Raw genomic sequence first — 20,336 nt, 5'->3', positions numbered from 1 at the left:
TCTCCCAGAAGACAGCAGGGGGGGCAGAGAAGGCACCGAATGTGACATAGGTCACCGCGGTGACCTTTGCCTGGAAGTGGGAACAACTACCCGTGTAGCACTATTTTTCTCTCTCTGCGGCTACTGAGGTATGATTGTACCACCAGTATAGTATTTTAGGAGCAGAGTCTTTATAATGTGTGTGATCAGGACGGGATCTTTAACAAGCACATTGCCTCCACTCAATTGGGGCTTGTGAATAGCAAGTGAAATCCCAATTGAGAAACATATGTTCACAAAGACATTAATCCACACAGCATTGTATTTGAAAGTCCATGTATTGAAGAAATAACATTCAGTGAACCATCCAACATAAAGTATTTTCCAAACAGGAACATTAAATCATTAACAGTATCTATGTGTGTCTCAGTGAGGTGAATCTGCAGCACTTACACAGCCTGTATTCTCTTAGCAGGAATTCATTGTTCTATCTCTCTCCACATGTCTGTCTCTATCTACACCCACTTACCCACAAAACCCCTTGCCATCCTCTGCTCTTCTTGATGACCTCATCCTTGGTGAGAGAGAGAGCATAGCAACCATATTGGAAAAGGGCAAACAAATCCTGCATAACAAGAGTATACACTTGGTAAATGGGCAAAGAAATGATTACATCACTACTACACCTGTATCACACAGGTCTCTGCTCCCTCCTCTCCCCTGAATGGTGCCAAATGTGACACTGGAGGGGGGGGGGATTCCATTTTTGGGTGGGACTCCGCTTTAAAGAACTAACCACAGATGTTGATGTTGGCTGTCTCAAATCCTTCTGTCTCTTAATGTAATTTCAGACAGACTCGATGATATTGACCCCCGGAGAGAGCATAACCCCACCACCCATGCTTTTTGGGCTCCAATGTCCCACTTGCAGGCCCAACATCTGCATTGCTGGTGTCAGAGGGTGGTGGGGAGAGAGACCTGCAAATATTGTTGTAATTTTGCAGGCACATACAAGTTTTTTTTTGTACTTTATATGTTTATTTGTTTTTTTCTTTTCTTTACATAAAACAGCATATGGAAAGGCACAGGGCAAATACTCTGCCAAAAACAAACATGAATACAATCCTCTTGACAAAAAAAATACATACATATTCGCTCTGGACCCTCCCATAAACTCCCTCACTAAATCTTCCCACTCTAACCCTTTTCTTAGTCATCACTCTCTCTCACAGAGAGACAAGTGATGCATCTGCCCTTTCCCAGCTCCCCCCCTCAAAAGACGAGAAAAAAAAAAAAAAAAAAAAAGAGAAAAAAAAGAAAAAAAGATAAAAGAGGGGGAGAGAGAAGGGGAGCCCCATCCTCTCCCTCCCTTAAACCACAATTCATAACAGGAAAGTCGGTTTATCCTTCATATTATATTTTACATTATAATTCCCTGCGCGTATCCGATTCTTCATTTATCAGGTTCAGTCATTAATCTTTTCCCCTCATCTGAATTTTTAAACAAATTCCAGCTCTTCCACGTTTCTTTGTATAGTTTATTTTTACCCTTAGCTGAGAGAACTAGGTCTTCCATAGCTTCTATATCTCTAACTCTATTTATCCACTCTAAAACTGTTGGTGACGTAGTATCCCTCCACCGTAAGGGTATACCTGCTTTAGCTGCATTCACCAAATGGCACAGTACTGAGTTCCGATAAGTCTGAACTGGAATCTCAGATAGGTGAAGTAGGAAAAAAGCGGGATCATTGGGTATTTTTAACTCAGAAATTTTTTGCAAGATTCTCATAATTGACAACCAATAAACTCTTATTTTTTTACAAAACCAAAATATATGAATCAATGTCCCGCTTTCTTCTCCACATCTCCAACATCTGTCAGAATTTTCATTGCAGAATTTTTTGAGTCGTACTGGAGTATGGTACCACTGCATCAAGATTTTATAGTTTAATTCTTGAATTCGTGTACAGATTGAAGAGTTTAGAGTCAAAAAGATAATCTGTTTACGTTGTAATGCAGAGAAGGTCCTATCTAGGTCCTTCTCCCATTTGTTAAGGCCTGGTATCTCCTGATCCTCCCTAAATTTATTTAATAGTCCATACATTTTAGAGATCCCTCGGGCTAGTGGTTCTAAATCATTACAGTACGACTCAAAGATTGTTAACTGACGATGAAAATTACTTCCCGGGCCTAATGATCTAAAAAAATTACTTAATTGCAACGCCTGCCAGATATTGACTTCAAAAGGGCCTCCTATTTGTATTAATGTTTTAATCGATGGCCAGTTTTCTGATATAATAAAATGTGAGGCCTGATATACTCCTTTCTCTATTAATAACCGGAAAGATCCTCTTTCATTACCCGGACTAAAACTTGGGTTCCCCAATATGGGAAACAAAGGTGATCGCACTGTAGAAAAGTTCCCGTTTTGGCATATACGTGCAGTAATTTTTAGTGTTGTGCCAATTATAGGGTGATTTTTAAGAGGAGCCGGTAATACTGTATAGCACCAAGGTGCTCTACCTAAAGGAACTGTGCTCAGCTGTTGTTCTATGTCAACCCACCTCTTAGATCTAACATGTTTACACCAGTCCACTAATCTAGATAGATGTACTGCATAATAATACTTAAATATATCTGGGACCCCCATTCCACCAAGATTCTTAGGCATAGTCAACAGATCTCTTTTAATCCTAGGACGTTTCCCGGCCCAGATAAAATTCATAAATAAACTACGTATCTGACGCAAAAAAGTCACTGGAATCTTAATTGGTAGCGCCTGAAGTAAATACAAAATTTTCGGAAGAACGGACATTTTGATTATACTAATGCGGCCAAACCAAGAATGGGAACCAAGTCGCCATTTGTCAAGTAGGGCTCGTAATAGATTATACATTGGTAAAAAATTCATTTTAAAAATGTCCTTTTCTTTTGATGGAATATTTGTGCCCAAGTATCTAAGCATTGGACTCCATTTAAAACAAAAATTCGCCCGAATGGAATCCCGGGAAAGAGGGGATAGTGACATGCTCATGGCCTCTGATTTAGTCTGATTTATTTTTAAATTAGAGAGAGTGCCATATTTCTCAATCTCACTCAGCAAAGTAGGGAGAGAAATATGAGGCTCGGTTACTGAAAAAAGCATATCATCCGCATAAGCAGAAACCTTGTGGATTCCTTCCCCAACCCTAATACCCCGTATATCCGGATTCAGGCGAATTCTGTTCAGCAATGGTTCCAAAGAGAGAACGAAGAGAAGGGGTGAGAGGGGGCAGCCCTGGCGAGTACCATTCGAGATGCTGAAGGGTTCAGAAAGGACCCCATTTGCCTTTACAACCGCTTGAGGGTTTGTATAAACACTTTTAATCCAGCTAATCATTCGTTCTCCCATTCCTATTTGTTTCAGCACCTCAAATAAGAACCGCCAGTCTACCCTATCAAATGCCTTCTCCGCGTCTGTATTTAAAAATACACACGGTATTTTTTTATCATTTACCTGATTAATCAAATTAAGAACTTTTGTTGTATTATCTCTACCTTCTCTCGTGGGGACGAACCCTACTTGGTCTAAATCTATTATTTGGGGGATCCATGATTGTATTCTGGTTGCTAATATTTTCGTAAATATTTTTAAATCTGTGTTCAGTAACGAGATGGGTCTGTAACCTCCACAATCCGCCGGGTCCTTCCCCTCTTTTGGAATTAACGTAATATGTGCTCTCAGGGTATCCATAGGGAATGTGGAAGTCAGACCCACCGCATTAAAGACTTTTGTCATTTGTTTACTTAGCAACTCAGAAAATTCTCTGTAGTAACATATAGTAAAGCCATCCGGACCAGGAGATTTTCCAGATTTGAATGATTTTAATACTTCAGTCACTTCTTTTACCGTAATAGGAGTGTCCAGACTATAACGGGCTGGTGAGGGTAATCTCGTCATACCTGTCGAGGTTAGATATTCTGCTATCCTGGACTGAGGGGAAGTAGCGTGAGGCAAGTTATACAGAGTAGCATAATACTTCCCGAATGTCTGGGCAATATCTTTAGGTATCTGTTTTAAATGTCCCTCTTTATCTTTTATTTGTGATATATAAGTTGACCTATTCTTTTCTTTAATTTTCCCTGCTAACAATCTGCCACATTTATCTCCTATTTCATAATCTATTTGTTTCCCTCGTTGGATTAGGGCTTTTGCTTTAAACCGTAAGATCTCCGACAGTTGTCTTCTCAGATGTCCCAGCTCCCTACCTACTGATGCTGTCTGTATCTTTTTATGCTGTGTTTCTAAGGTCTGGATCTCATCTAATAATTCTTTGGTCTGTTTTTCCCTTTTCTTTTTCAAAATTGCTCCATGTTTGATTAAAATTCCTCTGATCACGGCCTTGTGTGCCTCCCAAATCATACCTGGGTCACTCTCAGGAATGTCGTTTATCTGAAAATATGCTATCATTTCTTTAGATACATCGTCCCTTACTTCAGGATTTTGAAGAAGGCTTTCATTCAATCGCCAGCATCCCTTACGTTGAGTGGCCAGGTTAGACAGGGAGAGACACAACGAAACCGGAGCATGGTCCGACCATGTTATATTTCCGATTATGATTTCTGTAACGTCTGAAATTAAATAGTGTGGAATCAAAAACATGTCAATACGCGAGTACACTTGATGTGGGTTGGAAAAAAAAGTATAATCTCGTTCTTTTGTATGTAAAGTCCTCCAGGCATCTACCACTTGCATTTCATGCATTTTTTGTAGTATACTTCTTCGGACCCGACAGGGGACAGCTGAAGTTCCTGAGGAGGTGTCGATTCTAGGATCTAGGGGGATGTTGAAGTCCCCTCCCAGAATCAATCTCCCCTCTATAAAATCCCTTAATTCTGAAAGAATTTTTTTAACAAACTGGTCCTGCTGTTTATTTGGTACATAGATTGTTGCTAATGTTACCTTAATGTTTCCAATGCTTCCTTTAAGGAAAAGAAATCTCCCATTAGGGTCTACCCGTTTGTCCACTAAGCACCATGGCACTCGATTAGATATTAATATTGAGACCCCCTTAGATTTAGCCTGTTGGTTTGGAGCATGATACACACAAGGGAAAAATCTATTTTGAAGAAGAGGGAGTCTACCTGCCTTAAAGTGTGTTTCCTGAACATAGGCTACATCTGTCCCGGATCGCCTCAAATCGTTCAACAACATTTTCCTTTTCTCTGGGACATTAAGACCCTTAACATTCAAGGAGGTAATCTTCACCTCTTCCATTTTTCAGACAACACTGACAACAACAACAAGAGAAGAAAAAAAAAAAAGAAAAAAATACAAAAATAAAATAAAAGGTGGGGGGAGAGCACCCCTCCCAAACCTACCTATACGCCCCTTCCTAACCCCTTCTAATCCCTCCCTCCCTTCTAGGCCCAATCGGGCGCGCACCCAAAACTGAGCCACCTGACTGTGACTTCAGTGGGTAAAACCTAATTGGGGGTTTTGGCACAAGATGACAGGGGGGCTCAGACCTAACCTCTTATCCACCCCGGCTCTGAGTTTACTACAATTACCATCTGTAGTCAATCTTCTAAACGTATATATCCACTTCTATTTCTCTTCCCTTAACCCTTGCTTCTTCCCTCTAACCGCCCCTTAAACAACATATAAATGGTCCTTAACGGACATTTTTTCACAAATAGAGGGATTGGGAAGGGACATATAAATCCAACTTTTATTTAAATGAAAAAAAAAATCAAAAAATCCCTCCTGAAAAAAAAAGTTGGGACATTTTTTTTTTTTAAACAAGAAAAGGGGGGGGGGGGGCAGAAACCTCCAAGATAATATCCAGTTATCCTTCACCTAAATTCATCACCATATACTATTCCCTCACTTTCTTTTCCAATTTCTTCCCTTTCCCTTCCCCCCTTTTCTCTTCCCTCTCATTGCCCCTTAAACAACATATAAATAGTCCTTAACAGCCATTTTTTCACAAATAGAGGGATTGGGAAGGGACATATAAATCCAACTTTTATTTAAATGAAAAAAATAATCAAAAAATCCCTCCTGAAAAAAAAAAGTTGGGACATTTTTTTTTTTTTAAACAAGAAAAGGGGGGGGGGCAGAAACCTCCAAGATAATATGCAGTTATCCTTCACCTAAATTCATCACCATATACTGTTCCCTCACTTTCTTTTCCCATTTCTTCCCTTTCCCTTCCCCCCTTTTCTCACATACAAGTTTAAGGTTGTCATGTTGGGTATCTACTCTGAGCAAAATTAACTTTAGTGTACTTTTTTTTACTGAAATTCTGAGCGTAATAAACTGTTGCGCAAATCTCATGTAACATAAAAATGAAGAACTACCACTGTTTTACTTTACAGGCTCTCAGGCTATTTTCAGAAAATATATAGGGGTGGATTTACTAAAGGCAAATAGACTGTGCACTTTGCAGGTGCATTTGCTCCAGAGATAAAGCTTCACTTTGCACACAACACCCAATCACATGCAAGCAAAAAAAAAAATACATAATTTTTGCTTGCACATGATTGGATGAGGAAAGTCAATAAAGCTCCCCCTTTTTTTGCCAATCTCTGGAGCAACAGCACTTGCAAAAGTGCACAGTCTATTTGTTTGTTTAACTAAACTTTGGACCTAAAATTATTTTTTAAGGTTGTTCACCCTCAAATGTTTGTAAAAAAATAAATACAATTCTACTTCCTTTTAGCAGGTTAAACAGTGCTGTCCAACCTGTTCCTCTGCAAGCTATAAAACACCCGGTTGACCCTGTCTGGTTCTGCCCTCCCCTCTGTAAACTGACCACAGCTTATCATGGCTGCCGAGCCCTGACACTGTGGTCAGTTTACGTGCCTGTGTCGTCTCTCCCCCCCCTTTGCCTGTCAACTCCTGTGTCTGTATGTGTAAGCCATCTCCACCCCCCTCCTGCCACTATTAGTATAAAAGTTTAACAAATATCACTGGCAGCCTCCAAATACCTTTTTTAACAAATCTTCAGGTTGGTCACGTGACTCCCGGCCGCCCTCCTACTCTGATCCAGGGCTAAAGTGGGAGGGTCTGAGTGACCAGCACAGTGGTCATGTAACCACCCCGGCTGACAGCAGGGGGAGATCCCAGCCCCTCCCACTATAGCCCTGGATCAGAGTAGCAGAGAGGCCGGGAGTCACGTGACCAGCCTAAAATAAGGTATTTATCAGCATAGAATTTTCTTGCCAGAGAAGAATTCTCTGGCAGGAACTTTGCCTCCTCACTTGCGACAACTCCAGGTGGCAGCTCCGCCTCTTCCAGGCCATACTGCGGCTGCGCGGTGCAGGATATCTGTACTTGTGAGGTACTTTACGTACACTCGCAGGTATGTTAGTACTTGCGAGTGTACGTAAAGTGAGTGTACTTAAAGCGGGGCATGTGTAGGACTTCTCAATGAAGATTTGACTGATCTGAATACCTGCATGCTGATCTGTGAGATTCCCAAATAATCCCACATTCTTGCAGGAATATAGCGATTGGTGAATTGTATAATTCCCTGCATACTCTCAGCTGAATCCAAAAATTTGCAAGTTGCTGATTTTAGGATCGAATTGCTCATCTCTTCTTTCAGGCTAATGTCGGAGAAGGGCTGTACAGATAACAATGGGTGAATAATGAATTGAAACATTAACAATACTTTTTTGAAATGTCTGTTTAAGCCAACTCACAGACAAAAAAATCTGCAATTTACAGCCTATCTTTCTAATTAGCAGATAGTCTGTTTAAATAAGAACACAAGAGCCAGACACCTCACACTGAATTGCTTCAGCAGTACAAATCCATCTGCCTGACAAGTAGACAGCTACTTGTAATGTTAATGCACAAAACATATCAAGAGAGAGAAGTTCTAATATCAGTAGAGACGTATGTTTGAAGAATTTCCATTATCTCCATAATTCAAGAAAATAGAACCGAGAAGCGAAGAAGTGCTGGTTACCCAGAGCAACCAGTATAAATCTTCCTTTCAGAAGAATAGAAAGATTCTGACTGGTTAATATGGAGAATAACAGCAGACCCATTTTCAATGTATTCTTTTTTTAACCACTTCCAGCCCAAGGACGTCATATGACGTTGTTGACTAGGGATGAGCTTCGTATTCGTGTCGACTCGAACATCGTATGTTCGATCGTTCGTCGCAATACACACAAAACGGGTCGTTCGCGCCAAATTCTAGTTACGCTTCACAGACCATAATTCACTGCGGCATCGCTGGCTGATGATTGGCCAAGCATGCACTATGACCCGCATGCTTGGCCAATTACAGCTTGCTAAAAACAGAGAGCCATAATTGGCCAAAGCCAGGGTGGCTTTGGCCAATTATGGTTCAGGGGGTTTAGTACACGCCCCACACTATAAAAGGCCGCCTGCAAGTCGGCCTTGAGAGAGGACAAAGAGAGTGTCATTTTTTGCAGGTAGATAGAGCAGGCAGGCAGGCAGGCTAGTCAGTTAATGTTACAGTGTGTAGAGGATATATATACATCCCAGGTGTTGTACATATATTTATACACTGTATAGTTTAGCTAGATCAGTTCTTCCTAATTTACTGGCAGGCAGGTGATTGTGCTAGCTGCAGTATGTGGTTTATTGCCTGTGTCCTCTGTAGTTTGCACCTTAAGCTACTTAGTGTGTACTGGCCTTGTGCTCTGTAGTTTGCACCTAAAGATTCAGGAGCAGTGATTTTAATGATACTTAAATGAAAAAAAAAAAATGAAAAATTCATTTAAATATTGTATCTTGCTGCGTGTCTATAGTATGCCTGTGAAAACGTCTTTGAGAACCCGGGTCTTGCCCGAGGGAACATGTATCAATGGAAAAAAAGTTTTAAAAACGGTCATTTTTTCAGGAGTCCTGAAAAAAACGACCGTTTTTAAAACTTTTTTTCCATTGATACATGTTCCCTGGGGCAAGACCCGGGTTCTCAAAGACGTTTTACGACAATAACTTGCATATTAGGCTTTAAAATTAGCACTTTTGAATTCGAACGTTCGAGTCCCATAGATGTCAATGGGGTTCTAAATGTTCGCGGAAACGTTCGGTCCGTCCGAAGGCTCTGGTGCGAACCGAACGGGGGGGTGCTCGGCTCATCCCTATTGTTGACTTTCAGCGGGGATGTCTGAATGATGCCTGCAGCTACAGGCATCATTCAGATATCATTATTTCCAGCCAGCGATTCTGTGCATGATAAGAATGATCATAGCGGCAGCTCCACCGCTTGATCGTTCTTACAGGCGACGGGAGGGGACGTCCTCCCCCTCCCGCCGACCATCCGCTGCTTCTCCGGGCTCTCCCGTGCCACCGGGTACCTGGAGAAACAATCGGCAGGCCCTGGATGAGGACCATAGAGATTTCCAGTCATCTCTATGACCGTAAGAGGCCCGGGCGCGACGTTATGACGTCACGCCCGGGTTCCCAGATGTAAACAAAGCCACGGTCGTGGCTGTCAGCATGAGATCGTGAATTTTTTTTCTCGATCTCATGCTTTTCAGCTTGGAGGAGAGATGTGGGGTCTTATTGACCCCGCATCTCTTCATAAAGAGGACCTGTCACGATAGATTCCTATTACAAGGGATAATAGGAATAAAAGTGATCAAAAAAATGTACCGTAAATGTAAAAAAAGTAAAATAAAAAAATCAATAAATAACATTTTTAAACGCCCCTGTCCCCGATAGCTCGCGCCCAGAAGCTAACACACACGTTAGTCCCACCCACATATGTAAACACCGTTCAAACCACACATGTGAGGTATCGCCGCATGCGTTAGAGTAGAGCGCGAGGAACAATTCTAGCACTAGACCTCCTCTGTAACTCTAAACTGGTAACCTGTAAAATTATTTAAAGCATTGCCTATGGAGATTTTTAAGTACCAAAGTTTGGCGCCATTCCATGAGTGTGCGCAATTATAAAGCGTGACATGTTAGGTATCTATTTACTCGGTATAACATCATCTTTCACATTTCACATTCACATTATACAAAATTGGGCTAACTTTACGTTTTGTTATTTTTTAATTCATTAAACCGTTTTTTTTCTAAATAGGCGTTTGAAAAATTATTGCGCAAATACCATGTGAGATGCCCGCTATTTTATTAGGGTGTCTGCTAAAAAACATATATAATGTTTGGGGGTTCCCAGTAATTTTCTACTAAACAAATGATTTTACATGTAGGAGAGGAGTGCCAGAATAGGCCCGGTATGGAAGTGGTTAATATGTTTTTCTGCCTCCTTGTTATGTCCTCAATGAGCTTTCAGACGTCTCCTTTTCCCCCTCTTTTCTGTATGTTTGGAACCAGCAGCACACATTAGTTGCAGTCATGTACACTGCTCTATGCACACTACACATCCCAGAGTGCAAAGTTTCTCTCGAGAGTGAGCAAGAGAAGGTGGCTATGTTACTACATACAGTGGGACAATGGAGAACAAACATAGCCAACCTCTAACAGCAAGTTGGATCATAGGTGCAAAAAAAATATATTGGTGTTGTTTTATTAAGGCCCCTTTCACACTGGGGAGGGAGGTGCAGTGGCGGTATAGCCATGCTAAAAATAGCGGCGCTATACCGTCGGAATTGCTGTGGGATTCGGCCGCTAACGGTGCAGTATTAACCCTGCTAGCGGCCGAAGAAGGGTTAATACCGCCCGCAATGCGCCTCTGCAAAGGCGCATTGCGGGAGGTATTACAGTGGTTTCCCATTGTTTTAAATCGGAAGGAGCGGTGAAGAAGCGGTATACACACCGCTCCTCTCACCGCTCCAAAGATGCTGCTGGCAGGAGATTTTTTTCTCTCCTGCCAGCGCATTGCCTCAGTGTGAAAGCCCTCGTGCTTTCACATTGAGAATGCTGGGCAGGAGTTTTTCAGGCGGTATTTAGGTGATATTTTTAACGCTAAACCGCCTGAAAAACTCCTCAGTGTGAAAGGGGCCTAAAACTGAGAGGTGAGGAAAAATAAATATATTATATAAATAGTATACAGTGGGGAACATAATTATATGATCTCCTGCAGATTTTGTAAGTTTGTCCACTTACAAAGAAATGGAGAGTGCAAAATCTGGTGCAGCTCTGCATAGAGACCAATCAGCTTTCAGATTTTTTTGTCAAAGCTTAAAGTGGTTTTAAAGGCAGAAGGTTTTTCTTATCTTAATGCATTCTATTCATTAAAGTGGATGTAAACCCCATTAATGAAATCTGACCTGGGCACATACAGTATATCTGTAGGGGCAGATCCACAAAGATCTGCACCCGCGCAGCGTATGTGAGATACGCTACGCCACCGTAACTTATTCAGGTTTGGTTTGAATCCAGAAAGAATTTGCGCCGTAAGTTACGGCGGCGTAGTCTATCTTTTGCGGCGTAAGGGCGCGGAATTCAAATGCGGCGAGTAGGGGGCGTGTTTCATTTAAATGAAGCGCGTCCCCGCGCCGAACGAACTGCGCATGCCCGGTCCGTCAAAACTCCCAGGGTGCATTGCTCCAAATGACGTTGCAAGGACAACAGTGTTTATGACGTGAACGTATATGGATTCCAGCCCCATTCACGGACGACTTACGCAAACGACGTAGAATATTTAAAATTATACGCGGGAACGACGGCCATGCTTAACATTGAGTACGCCACCAAATAGCAGCTTTAACTATACGCCGGAAAAAGCCGAACAAAAACGGCGTAACAAAATGCGACGGCCGCTCGTACGTTCGTGGATCGTCGGAAATAGCTAATTTGCATACTCGACGCGGAAAACGACTGAAACGCCACCCAGCGGCCGCCAGAAAATTGCATCTTAGATCCGACGGCGTACTAAGGCGTACGCCTGTCGGATCTAACACAGATGCCGTCGTATCTGTTTGGTGGATACCAACCAAAAGATACGACGCGCAAAATTTGAAATTACGCGGCGTATCAACAGATACCCTGCCGTAATGTCTTTGAGGATCTGCCCCTATCTGTAGTGTTTACTTATCTCTGTCCAAAGCCCTAAGTCTTGAGTCTTTCTGCTGCTCCGTTCCTCTGTTATCAGTAACTTCTGACAAGCTCTCCAACACAGGAGATAAAAGGAGCTGAAAAATGGTGTTGGGGTGGTAACTTAGAGACAGATAAGCAGGGAGCTTGTCTATTCACAGCACAGCTCTGCAAGTTCCTTTGTTCCTCTACCTATGTGGAGGGGGTGCCTTTTAACAAATCAGCTCACACACAGTGTATGCCCAGACTCCCCTGACACTGCTGAAACAGGAAGAACATTTTCTAACATGATGTGCACTTTTTAAAGAATGCAGAAAGCTGAAGACAGCTGAGGCTGTTCACTTCACTGGGTATATGATAGGGTTAAGCCCAGGTTCACACTGGGCTGCGGGAATGAAGCCGTGCGAGTTCAGCTGTCTAAGCACTAGTTTCAGTGCAAAACGCGTCAGAGGTCAGGTTTTATTTTATTTTGCTGTGACTTGTAGTGCTGTCCTTCTTTTAATAAAGGCTACAATTTTGTTCAGAGTGCGGCTGTCCAGAGACAATTTTTTTTTACGAGTTCAGCTGAACTCGCACAATGTCAGTCCCGAATTTGGCTGCGATTACAGAGACATCTGTGCAGGTTTCTGCACAGATGTAAATGTAAATTGTGGCCCAAAAGCGCAAAAAGTAGTACAGAAACTACTTTTTGAAATCAGTGCAGCGATTAGGACGGTGCTATTTCCGTCATGTCAAATCGCACCAGTGTGAACCAGGGCTTACACCCACTTCACTGAACAAGCTGAAATTAGAAGCTGATTGGCTACCATGTACAGTTGCACCAGATTTTTCATTCTCCAGTCTTAGTAAATCAACTCCGTAATATTAGGAGCTTGGGAGGAGGCTGAGAGCAATCAAAGGGTACTTTTTCAAAGTTATGCATACTGTACGTATAAAAATATATATTATTTTGTTTTAAACCAGAGTTTAGTGTCACATTAAAGTGGTTGTAAATACTAATTTTTTTTTACCTGAATGCAGAGAATGCATTCAGGTAAAAAAAAAAGAGAAAAAGAAGGGAGGAACTTTAAATATGCCTCTGAGAAATACACCACATCCTGCTATTTAATTACATCTGATATATGGCTCTCTCATTATATTTGGCTTATATAGATCCGGGTCTTTCCCATGGGGAGGCAGGTGTGACTTTGGAGACTTACTCCTTTTTGGTTTTATAATTGATAATTGATATTTCACATACACTTGTTTCTCAACACGTGGATCAAGGTATGATTTTATATATATATATATATATATATATATATATATATATATATATATATATATATATATATATATATATATATATTATGGTTATTGTTCATATATACTGTATGTATATCATTTTTATTTTTTTTATTTCTCCTCTCCGTTTCTACCTGTCCATATTGTGGATAGCTTTCTTTATGATTCTCATATGTATATGTGTTCAATATATGTTGACTTTTTTGTATGATTTTTTGTATGTATTTAGTTTACTTGGTCCTGAAGAAGTGGGCGTTCCCACGAAAGCGTAGCTGCAGAGGGCGCTCAACCACAGCGGCATTGCAGGGGGGGTCCTGAGGAACGTGGGGTCACTGCAGAAGCTATCCGATTGGATGCTGCTTCCCCATATGACTCTAGTAGCCATATTGGGTCAGGCAGAGCCTATTGAAGGCCATGGCTCCCAGGTTTGGCGTATGGGTAGTGTAGAGACAGGTCACCAGTCTGACAGGGACAGCCATTAGCGGCAGGGAGAGGTTCCAGACAATCAGGGAAGTTATAGGGACCGACCAAGCCCCATACCGCCCCTCCAGACAGATGCTGTTGGCACATCTGAGATCTGCTCTACTACAACCACTGTTATATGCTGTGAGTTTTCCTGGTTGGGTGCCTTGTCGTGACTGGATTATGCATTAATACAAGTTCTGCACACCACACTGCACCTCCCCACAAGCAGGAGCCAGTGGCTCCTGCTGCTGTCAAATACAATGAGGAGGGAGCGGGGGGCGAGGCCGAGCCACACTTGCTATGGGGGCTGACAATGAAGAGGAGAAGCGGACAGTGCCCAGAACAGGAAGTTTGGGGCTGTTCTGTGCAATACCATTGCAAAGAGCAGGTAAGTACAGCTTGTTTATTAAAGTTGCCTTTAGTAATGCTTTAAGCATTGCACTATACAACATCATACAAGAAATACAATATCATATAAAATACCATAATAAATCCCAGAGTCATGTTTTAATGTTTGAACTAGAGCGGTATCTATCCAGTGCTCAATGTCATGGCTACCCTTTGGATATTGGGCATTCTTTCATTGCACACTCTGCAATTCAGATTCAATAGATGGAATACTTTAGCACTTACCACTTTCAAAGCAGGCATCAAATATTAGGTGCCCTCTTTTTGGTTGCCCAGAATAGCCTGGAGGTGTTACAATCAACTTGTTAATATTTCTAGACATGGCAGCTTCATGTTCCAGTCCACGTACTGTATTAAACATAAAGAAAATGCATAGTCAGACTATTTTGGTTCATTGCTTACATCAGTTTTGTCTAGTAAGAAAAGCTCATTAATTACTAAAGACGAATGCCTATCACTGCTGTTCCCATGGTGATTAAATAAAACTTTTTTCCTAAAGTCAACGTTTCACAGGTTTTGGAAATTTAAACTAAGCATACAATCTAAAAAATGCAGAAGCATTAAGCACGGGTATATAGAAAGCTGGACTTACTGTAAATGCAAATCTTGATTTTTCCAGTTAAAAGCTTAACTTAGATTCTTACATCATAAGCCTCCCTATTGCTCTTTTAAAGCTTTTTTTAGGGGAGAGAGAAGAAATAAATGGACTAGCAAAAAAGTTTTACATAAAGAAATAAAAGCTGATCATTGTAATCACTCCTGTCAGCGGTAAATGGTTTGATCGCTGGGTGAATTGGAAAGCTGCAATATATTAAAATTTTAGTTTTTGGGTTTAATACCGCTTTAAAGTGGTTCCAAAGGCAGAAGTTTTTTTTTATCTTAACTACTTGAGCCCCGGGCCATAGTCAAAAGACGGCCTCAAGGTGGCTCTATAAATTGCGTCCTCCGGCCACTGGGGGGCGCGCGCACGCCGTCGCGTCCCCGAGATGCCGATGCGCATGCCTGGCGGCTGCGATGTCCGCTAGGTACCCGCGATCGGCAATGACAGAGCAGGGACGTGGAGCTCTGTGTGTAAACACAAAGCTCCACGTCCTGTCAGGGAGAGGAGACAGATGCTGTGTCCCTTGTACATAGGGACACAGCATCGGTCACCTCCCCCAGTCAGTCCTCTCCACACACAGTTAGAACACACCCAGGCTACACATTTAACCCCTTCCTCGCCCCCTAGTGTTACCCCTTCCAGTGTATACTGCATAGAATGTATCATCTTCATCATATCTCAAAAGGGACCCAGGGCACTTAGTAGAATACCTAAATATAAAGGTTAAATAATGTCCAGTGTCATTCAAGCACTTCCTTTTTTCCTGGGTATCAAAAAGATGCTTCTTGTTGTCCCCTGAAGGCTTGGAGGCATCAGTGTGCATGTTTCTGATAAGTGTGCATGTGTCTGATGAGTGTGCATGTGTCTGATAAGTGTGCATGTTTCTGATAAGTGTGCATGTGTCTGATAAATGTGCATGTTTCTGATAAGTGTGCATGTGTCTGATAAGTGTGCACGTTTCTGATAAGTGTGCATGTGTCTGATGAGTGTGCATGTTTCTGATAAGTGTGCATGTTCTGATAAGTGTGCATGTGTCTGATAAGTGTGCATGTGTCTGATAAGTGTGCATGTTTCTGATGAGTGTGCATGTGTCTGATAAGTGTGCATGTTTCTGATAAGTGTGCATGTGTCTGATGAGTGTGCATGTTTCTGATAAGTGTGCATGTGTCTGATGAGTGTGCATGTGTCTGATGAGTGTGCATGTGTCTGATAAGTGTGCATGTTTCTGATAAGTGTGCATGTGTCTGATAAGTGTGCATGTTTCTGATAAGTGTGCATGTGTCTGATAAGTGTGCATGTGTCTGATAAGTGTGCATGTTTCTGATAAGTGTGCATGTGTCTGATAAGTGTGCATGTTTCTAATAAGTGTGCATGTGTCTGATAAGTGTGCATGTTTCTGATAAGTGTGCATGTTCTGATAAGTGTGCATGTGTCTGATAAGTGTGCATGTGTCTGATAAGTGTGCATGTTTCTGATGAGTGTGCATGTGTCTGATAAGTGTGCATGTTTCTGATAAGTGTGCATGTTTCTGATAAGTGTGCATGTGTCTGATAAGTTTGCATGTTTCTGATAAGTGTGCATGTTTCTGATAAGTGTGCATGTTTCTGATAAGTGTGCATGTGTCTGATAAGTGTGCATGTTTCTGATAAGTGTGCATGTTTCTGATAAGTGTGCATGTTTCTGATAAGTGTGCATGTGTCTGATAAGTGTGCATGTTTCTGATAAGTGTGCATGTTTCTGATAAGTGTGCATGTGTCTGATAAGTGTGCATGTGTCTGATAAGTGTGCATGTTTCTGATAAGTGTGCATGTGTCTGATAAGTGTGCATGTTTCTGATAAGTGTGCATGTGTCTGATAAGTGTGCATGTGTCTGATAAGTGTGCATGTTTCTGATAAGTGTGCATGTGTCTCATAAGTGTGCATGTGTCTGATAAGTGTGCATGTTTCTGATAAGTGTGCATGTTTCTGATAAGTGTGCATGTTTCTGATAAGTGTGCATGTTTCTGATAAGTGTGCATGTGTCTGATAAGTGTGCATGTTTCTGATAAGTGTGCATGTTTCTGATAAGTGTGCATGTTTCTGATAAGTGTGCATGTGTCTGATAAGTGTGCATGTTTCTGATAAGTGTGCATGTTTCTGATAAGTGTGCATGTGTCTGATAAGTGTGCATGTGTCTGATAAGTGTGCATGTTTCTGATAAGTGTGCATGTGTCTGATAAGTGTGCATGTTTCTGATAAGTGTGCATGTGTCTGATAAGTGTGCATGTTTCTGATAAGTGTGCATGTGTCTGATAAGTGTGCATGTGTCTGATAAGTGTGCATGTTTCTGATAAGTGTGCATGCGTCTGATAAGTGTCTGATAAGTGTGCGTGTTTCTGATAAGTGTGCGTGTTTCTGATAAGTGTGCGTGTTTCTGATAAGTGTGCATGTTTCTGATAAGTGTGCATATGTCTGATAAGTGTGCATGTTTCTGATAAGTGTGCATGGTTCTGATAAGTGTGCATGTTTCTGATAAGTGTGCATGTTTCTGATAAGTGTGCATGTGTCTGATAAGTGTGCATGTTTCTGATAAGTGTGCATGTGTCTGATAAGTGTGCATGTTTCTGATAAGTGTGCATGTGTCTGATAAGTGTGCATGTTTCTGATAAGTGTGCATGTTTCTGATAAATGTGCATGTTTCTGATAAGTGTGCATGTGTCTGATAAGTGTGCATGTTTCTGATAAGTGTGCATGTTTCTGATAAGTGTGCATGTGTCTGATAAGTGTGCATGTGTCTGATAAATGTGCATGTTTCTGATAAGTGTGCATGTTTCTGATAAGTGTGCATGTTTCTGATAAGTGTGCATGTTTCTGATAAGTGTGCATGTTTCTGATAAGTGTGCATGTGTCTGATAAGTGTGCATGTGTCTGATAAGTGTACATGGTTCTGATAAGTGTGCATGTTTCTGATAAGTGTGCATGTTTCTGATAAGTGTGCATGGTTCTGATAAGTTTGCATGTTTCTGATAAGTGTGCATGTGTCTGATAAGTTTGCATGTTTCTGATAAGTGTGCATGTTTCTGATAAGTGTGCATGTTTCTGATAAGTGTGCGTGTGTCTGATAAGTGTGCACGTTTCTGATAAGTGTGCATGTTTCTGATAAGTGTGCATGTGTCTGATAAGTGTGCATGTGTCTGATAAGTGTGCATGGTTCTGATAAGTGTGCATGTGTCTGATAAGTGTGCATGTGTCTGATAAGTGTGCATGGTTCTGATAAGTGTGCATGGTTCTGATAAGTGTGCATGGTTCTGATAAGTGTGCATGTTTCTGATAAGTGTGCATGTTTCTGATAAGTGTGCATGTGTCTGATAAGTGTGCATGTGTCTGATAAGTGTGCATGTTTCTGATAAGTGTGCATGTGTCTGATAAGTGTGCATGTTTCTGATAAGTGTGCATGTGTCTGATAAGTGTGCATGTTTCTGATAAGTGTGCATGTGTCTGATAAGTGTGCATGGTTCTGATAAGTGTGCATGTGTCTGATAAGTGTGCATGTTTCTGATAAGTGTGCATGTGTCTGATAAGTGTGCATGTTTCTGATAAGTGTGCATGTGTCTGATAAGTGTGCATGTGTCTGATAAGTGTGCATGTTTCTGATAACAGAGGTGGTGCCCCAATTACCCACACCAGCATTGCCCACATGAAAATGACAGGCACTGGTCTCCTGGCAGTGAAGACACTCCTAGTACAGTCTGTTACCATTAATGCTGCTAGGAAAGGTGCGTGATTCGACACATTGCTCCAGGCATATTTTCTTCTGCAGTTTCCTGCATTTTACTTACGAAAAAAGCGATTTTGCACAAATAGATCTAACCTTAAACCACCTTCACAATCCTCTTCCTGGCAGTGTTAATTTTGATGTCAAATTTAGTGCTAGTCATAGTCTTTGACTAAAATGCAATTTTAGTTTTAGTCGTATTTTTAGTCATCTGATTTGTTTTAGCTTTAGTCATATTTTATTCGAATAATAACCTCCAGCACATTTTAGTCGACTAAATTCTAATGGGTTTAGTTCAATTGTAATGCATTATTTAAGCATTTCTCTAGAATTGCCAAATTCATTATATACTCCTGGAGTAAAAATCTAATAACATGCACTACAGACACAGATGTAGCCGTTGTGATAGATAACGTCTTTATAAATAAAGTTTTATAACAAACAAAATTTTTTTTTTTGACAAACAGAAGTGTACAGTTGAACCTTGGATTGCGTTTCGCAATATGAGCACTGTATTTTGAAAAATCATAACTTGGTTTGCGAGAGTTGTCTCGCAAAATGAGCAGGATTCAGGCCAAAGCGGTGTGCAGTACCGCGTTTGGCCTGAGGTGGAGCCGCAGTGCCGAATGGCGCTGTCCGGAGCTGTTCGGAAATTCTTGAAAATACTTTGGAAATACTATTAACCAGATGCAGGTATAGTTACGCCGGCGTATCAGTAGATACGCCGTCGTAACTCTGAATCCGCGCCGTCCTACATTTAAGCGTATGCTCAAACTGAGATACACTTAAATGTTGCTAAGATACGAGCGGCGTTAGTCTTCCTACGCCATCGTATCTTAGCTGTCTATTTACGCTGGCCGCTAGGGGCGTGTACGATGATTTACGCCTAGAATATGTAAATCAGCGAGATACGCCTATTCACGAACGTACGCTCGCCCATCGCAGTAAAGATACGCCGTTTACATAAGGCGTTTTCAGGCGTAAAAATAAACCACCAAAAAGATGGAGCAGCCAATGTTAAGTATGGACGTCGGAACAGCGTCGAATTTTGAAATTTTTACGTTGTTTGCGTAAGTCGTCCGTGAATGGGGCTGGCTGTAATTTACGTTCTCGTCGAAACCAATGAGTCTTTGCGGCGTAATTTGGAGCATGCGCACTGGGTTACGTCCACGGACGGCGCATGCGCCGTACGTTCAAAACGTCAATTACGTGGGGTCATGCCTTATTGACATAAAACAGGCCCACCTCCTCCCAATTTGAATTAGGCGCGCTTACGCCAGCACATTTACGCTACGCCGCCGTAACTTAGGACGTAAGTGCTTTGCGGTATAGGAGCGAGGTGTTTACCGCTCCTTCCCATTGAAATCAATAGAAACAGCGGTAATACCACCGGCAATGCACCTCTGCAGTCTCCTCCAGATCTGTCTCTTCAGGGATCTCTTCCTCAGTACCCTGAATTGCCAGACTTTATCAACTTTTACCTGTGAAAAAGACCATGCAATGTTTTGCCTTATCTTCCTGGTAAGATTCATATCTTTTAAAAATAGAGCTAATTAAGACAATATCTTTTTTGGCATACAGAGGGAGACCCTGGCAAAGACAGGTTTTGCGAAAGTGTCTGGCGGGAGTTCTAAAAGTGGCACAGCATGAGCCAAATTCAAGTACAAGTTCTAGCCAGGTACATGAATTTGGCACAGGCGGCACCACTTTTGGAAAGCACCTAAGGCACACAATCTGTCTGCACCGGTCTTTATGAATTCCAGGGACTGTATTCTAAATACTTGTGAAAGTCATGTTAGAAGCAAGACATGAATGCTTCTAGACAGACGGTAACCATTGGGCGTTACACATGTGAGCACTACATGCTACAG

At 41.7% G+C, this 20,336-nt stretch overlaps 1 protein-coding gene across 1 annotated transcript in view; it reads right to left on the bottom strand.

Moving 5' to 3' along the window:
• AGBL4 (AGBL carboxypeptidase 4) overlaps nucleotides 1-14,458 on the bottom strand; it is a 2,019,815-nt gene extending 2,005,357 nt beyond the window's left edge. The window contains exon 1 of the mRNA XM_040360525.1: nucleotides 14,336-14,458. Coding sequence (XP_040216459.1) covers nucleotides 14,336-14,432 — 97 coding nt within the window. The 5' untranslated portion in view covers nucleotides 14,433-14,458. The remainder of the gene's footprint in view (nucleotides 1-14,335) is intronic.
• Nucleotides 14,459-20,336: the final 5,878 nt, after the last annotated feature.

The sequence above is a fragment of the Rana temporaria genome, chromosome 7 (assembly GCF_905171775.1).
Source record: "Rana temporaria chromosome 7, aRanTem1.1, whole genome shotgun sequence".
Classification (NCBI taxonomy): Eukaryota; Metazoa; Chordata; class Amphibia; order Anura; family Ranidae; genus Rana; species Rana temporaria.
This window is presented reverse-complemented; position numbering and strand designations above follow the sequence as displayed.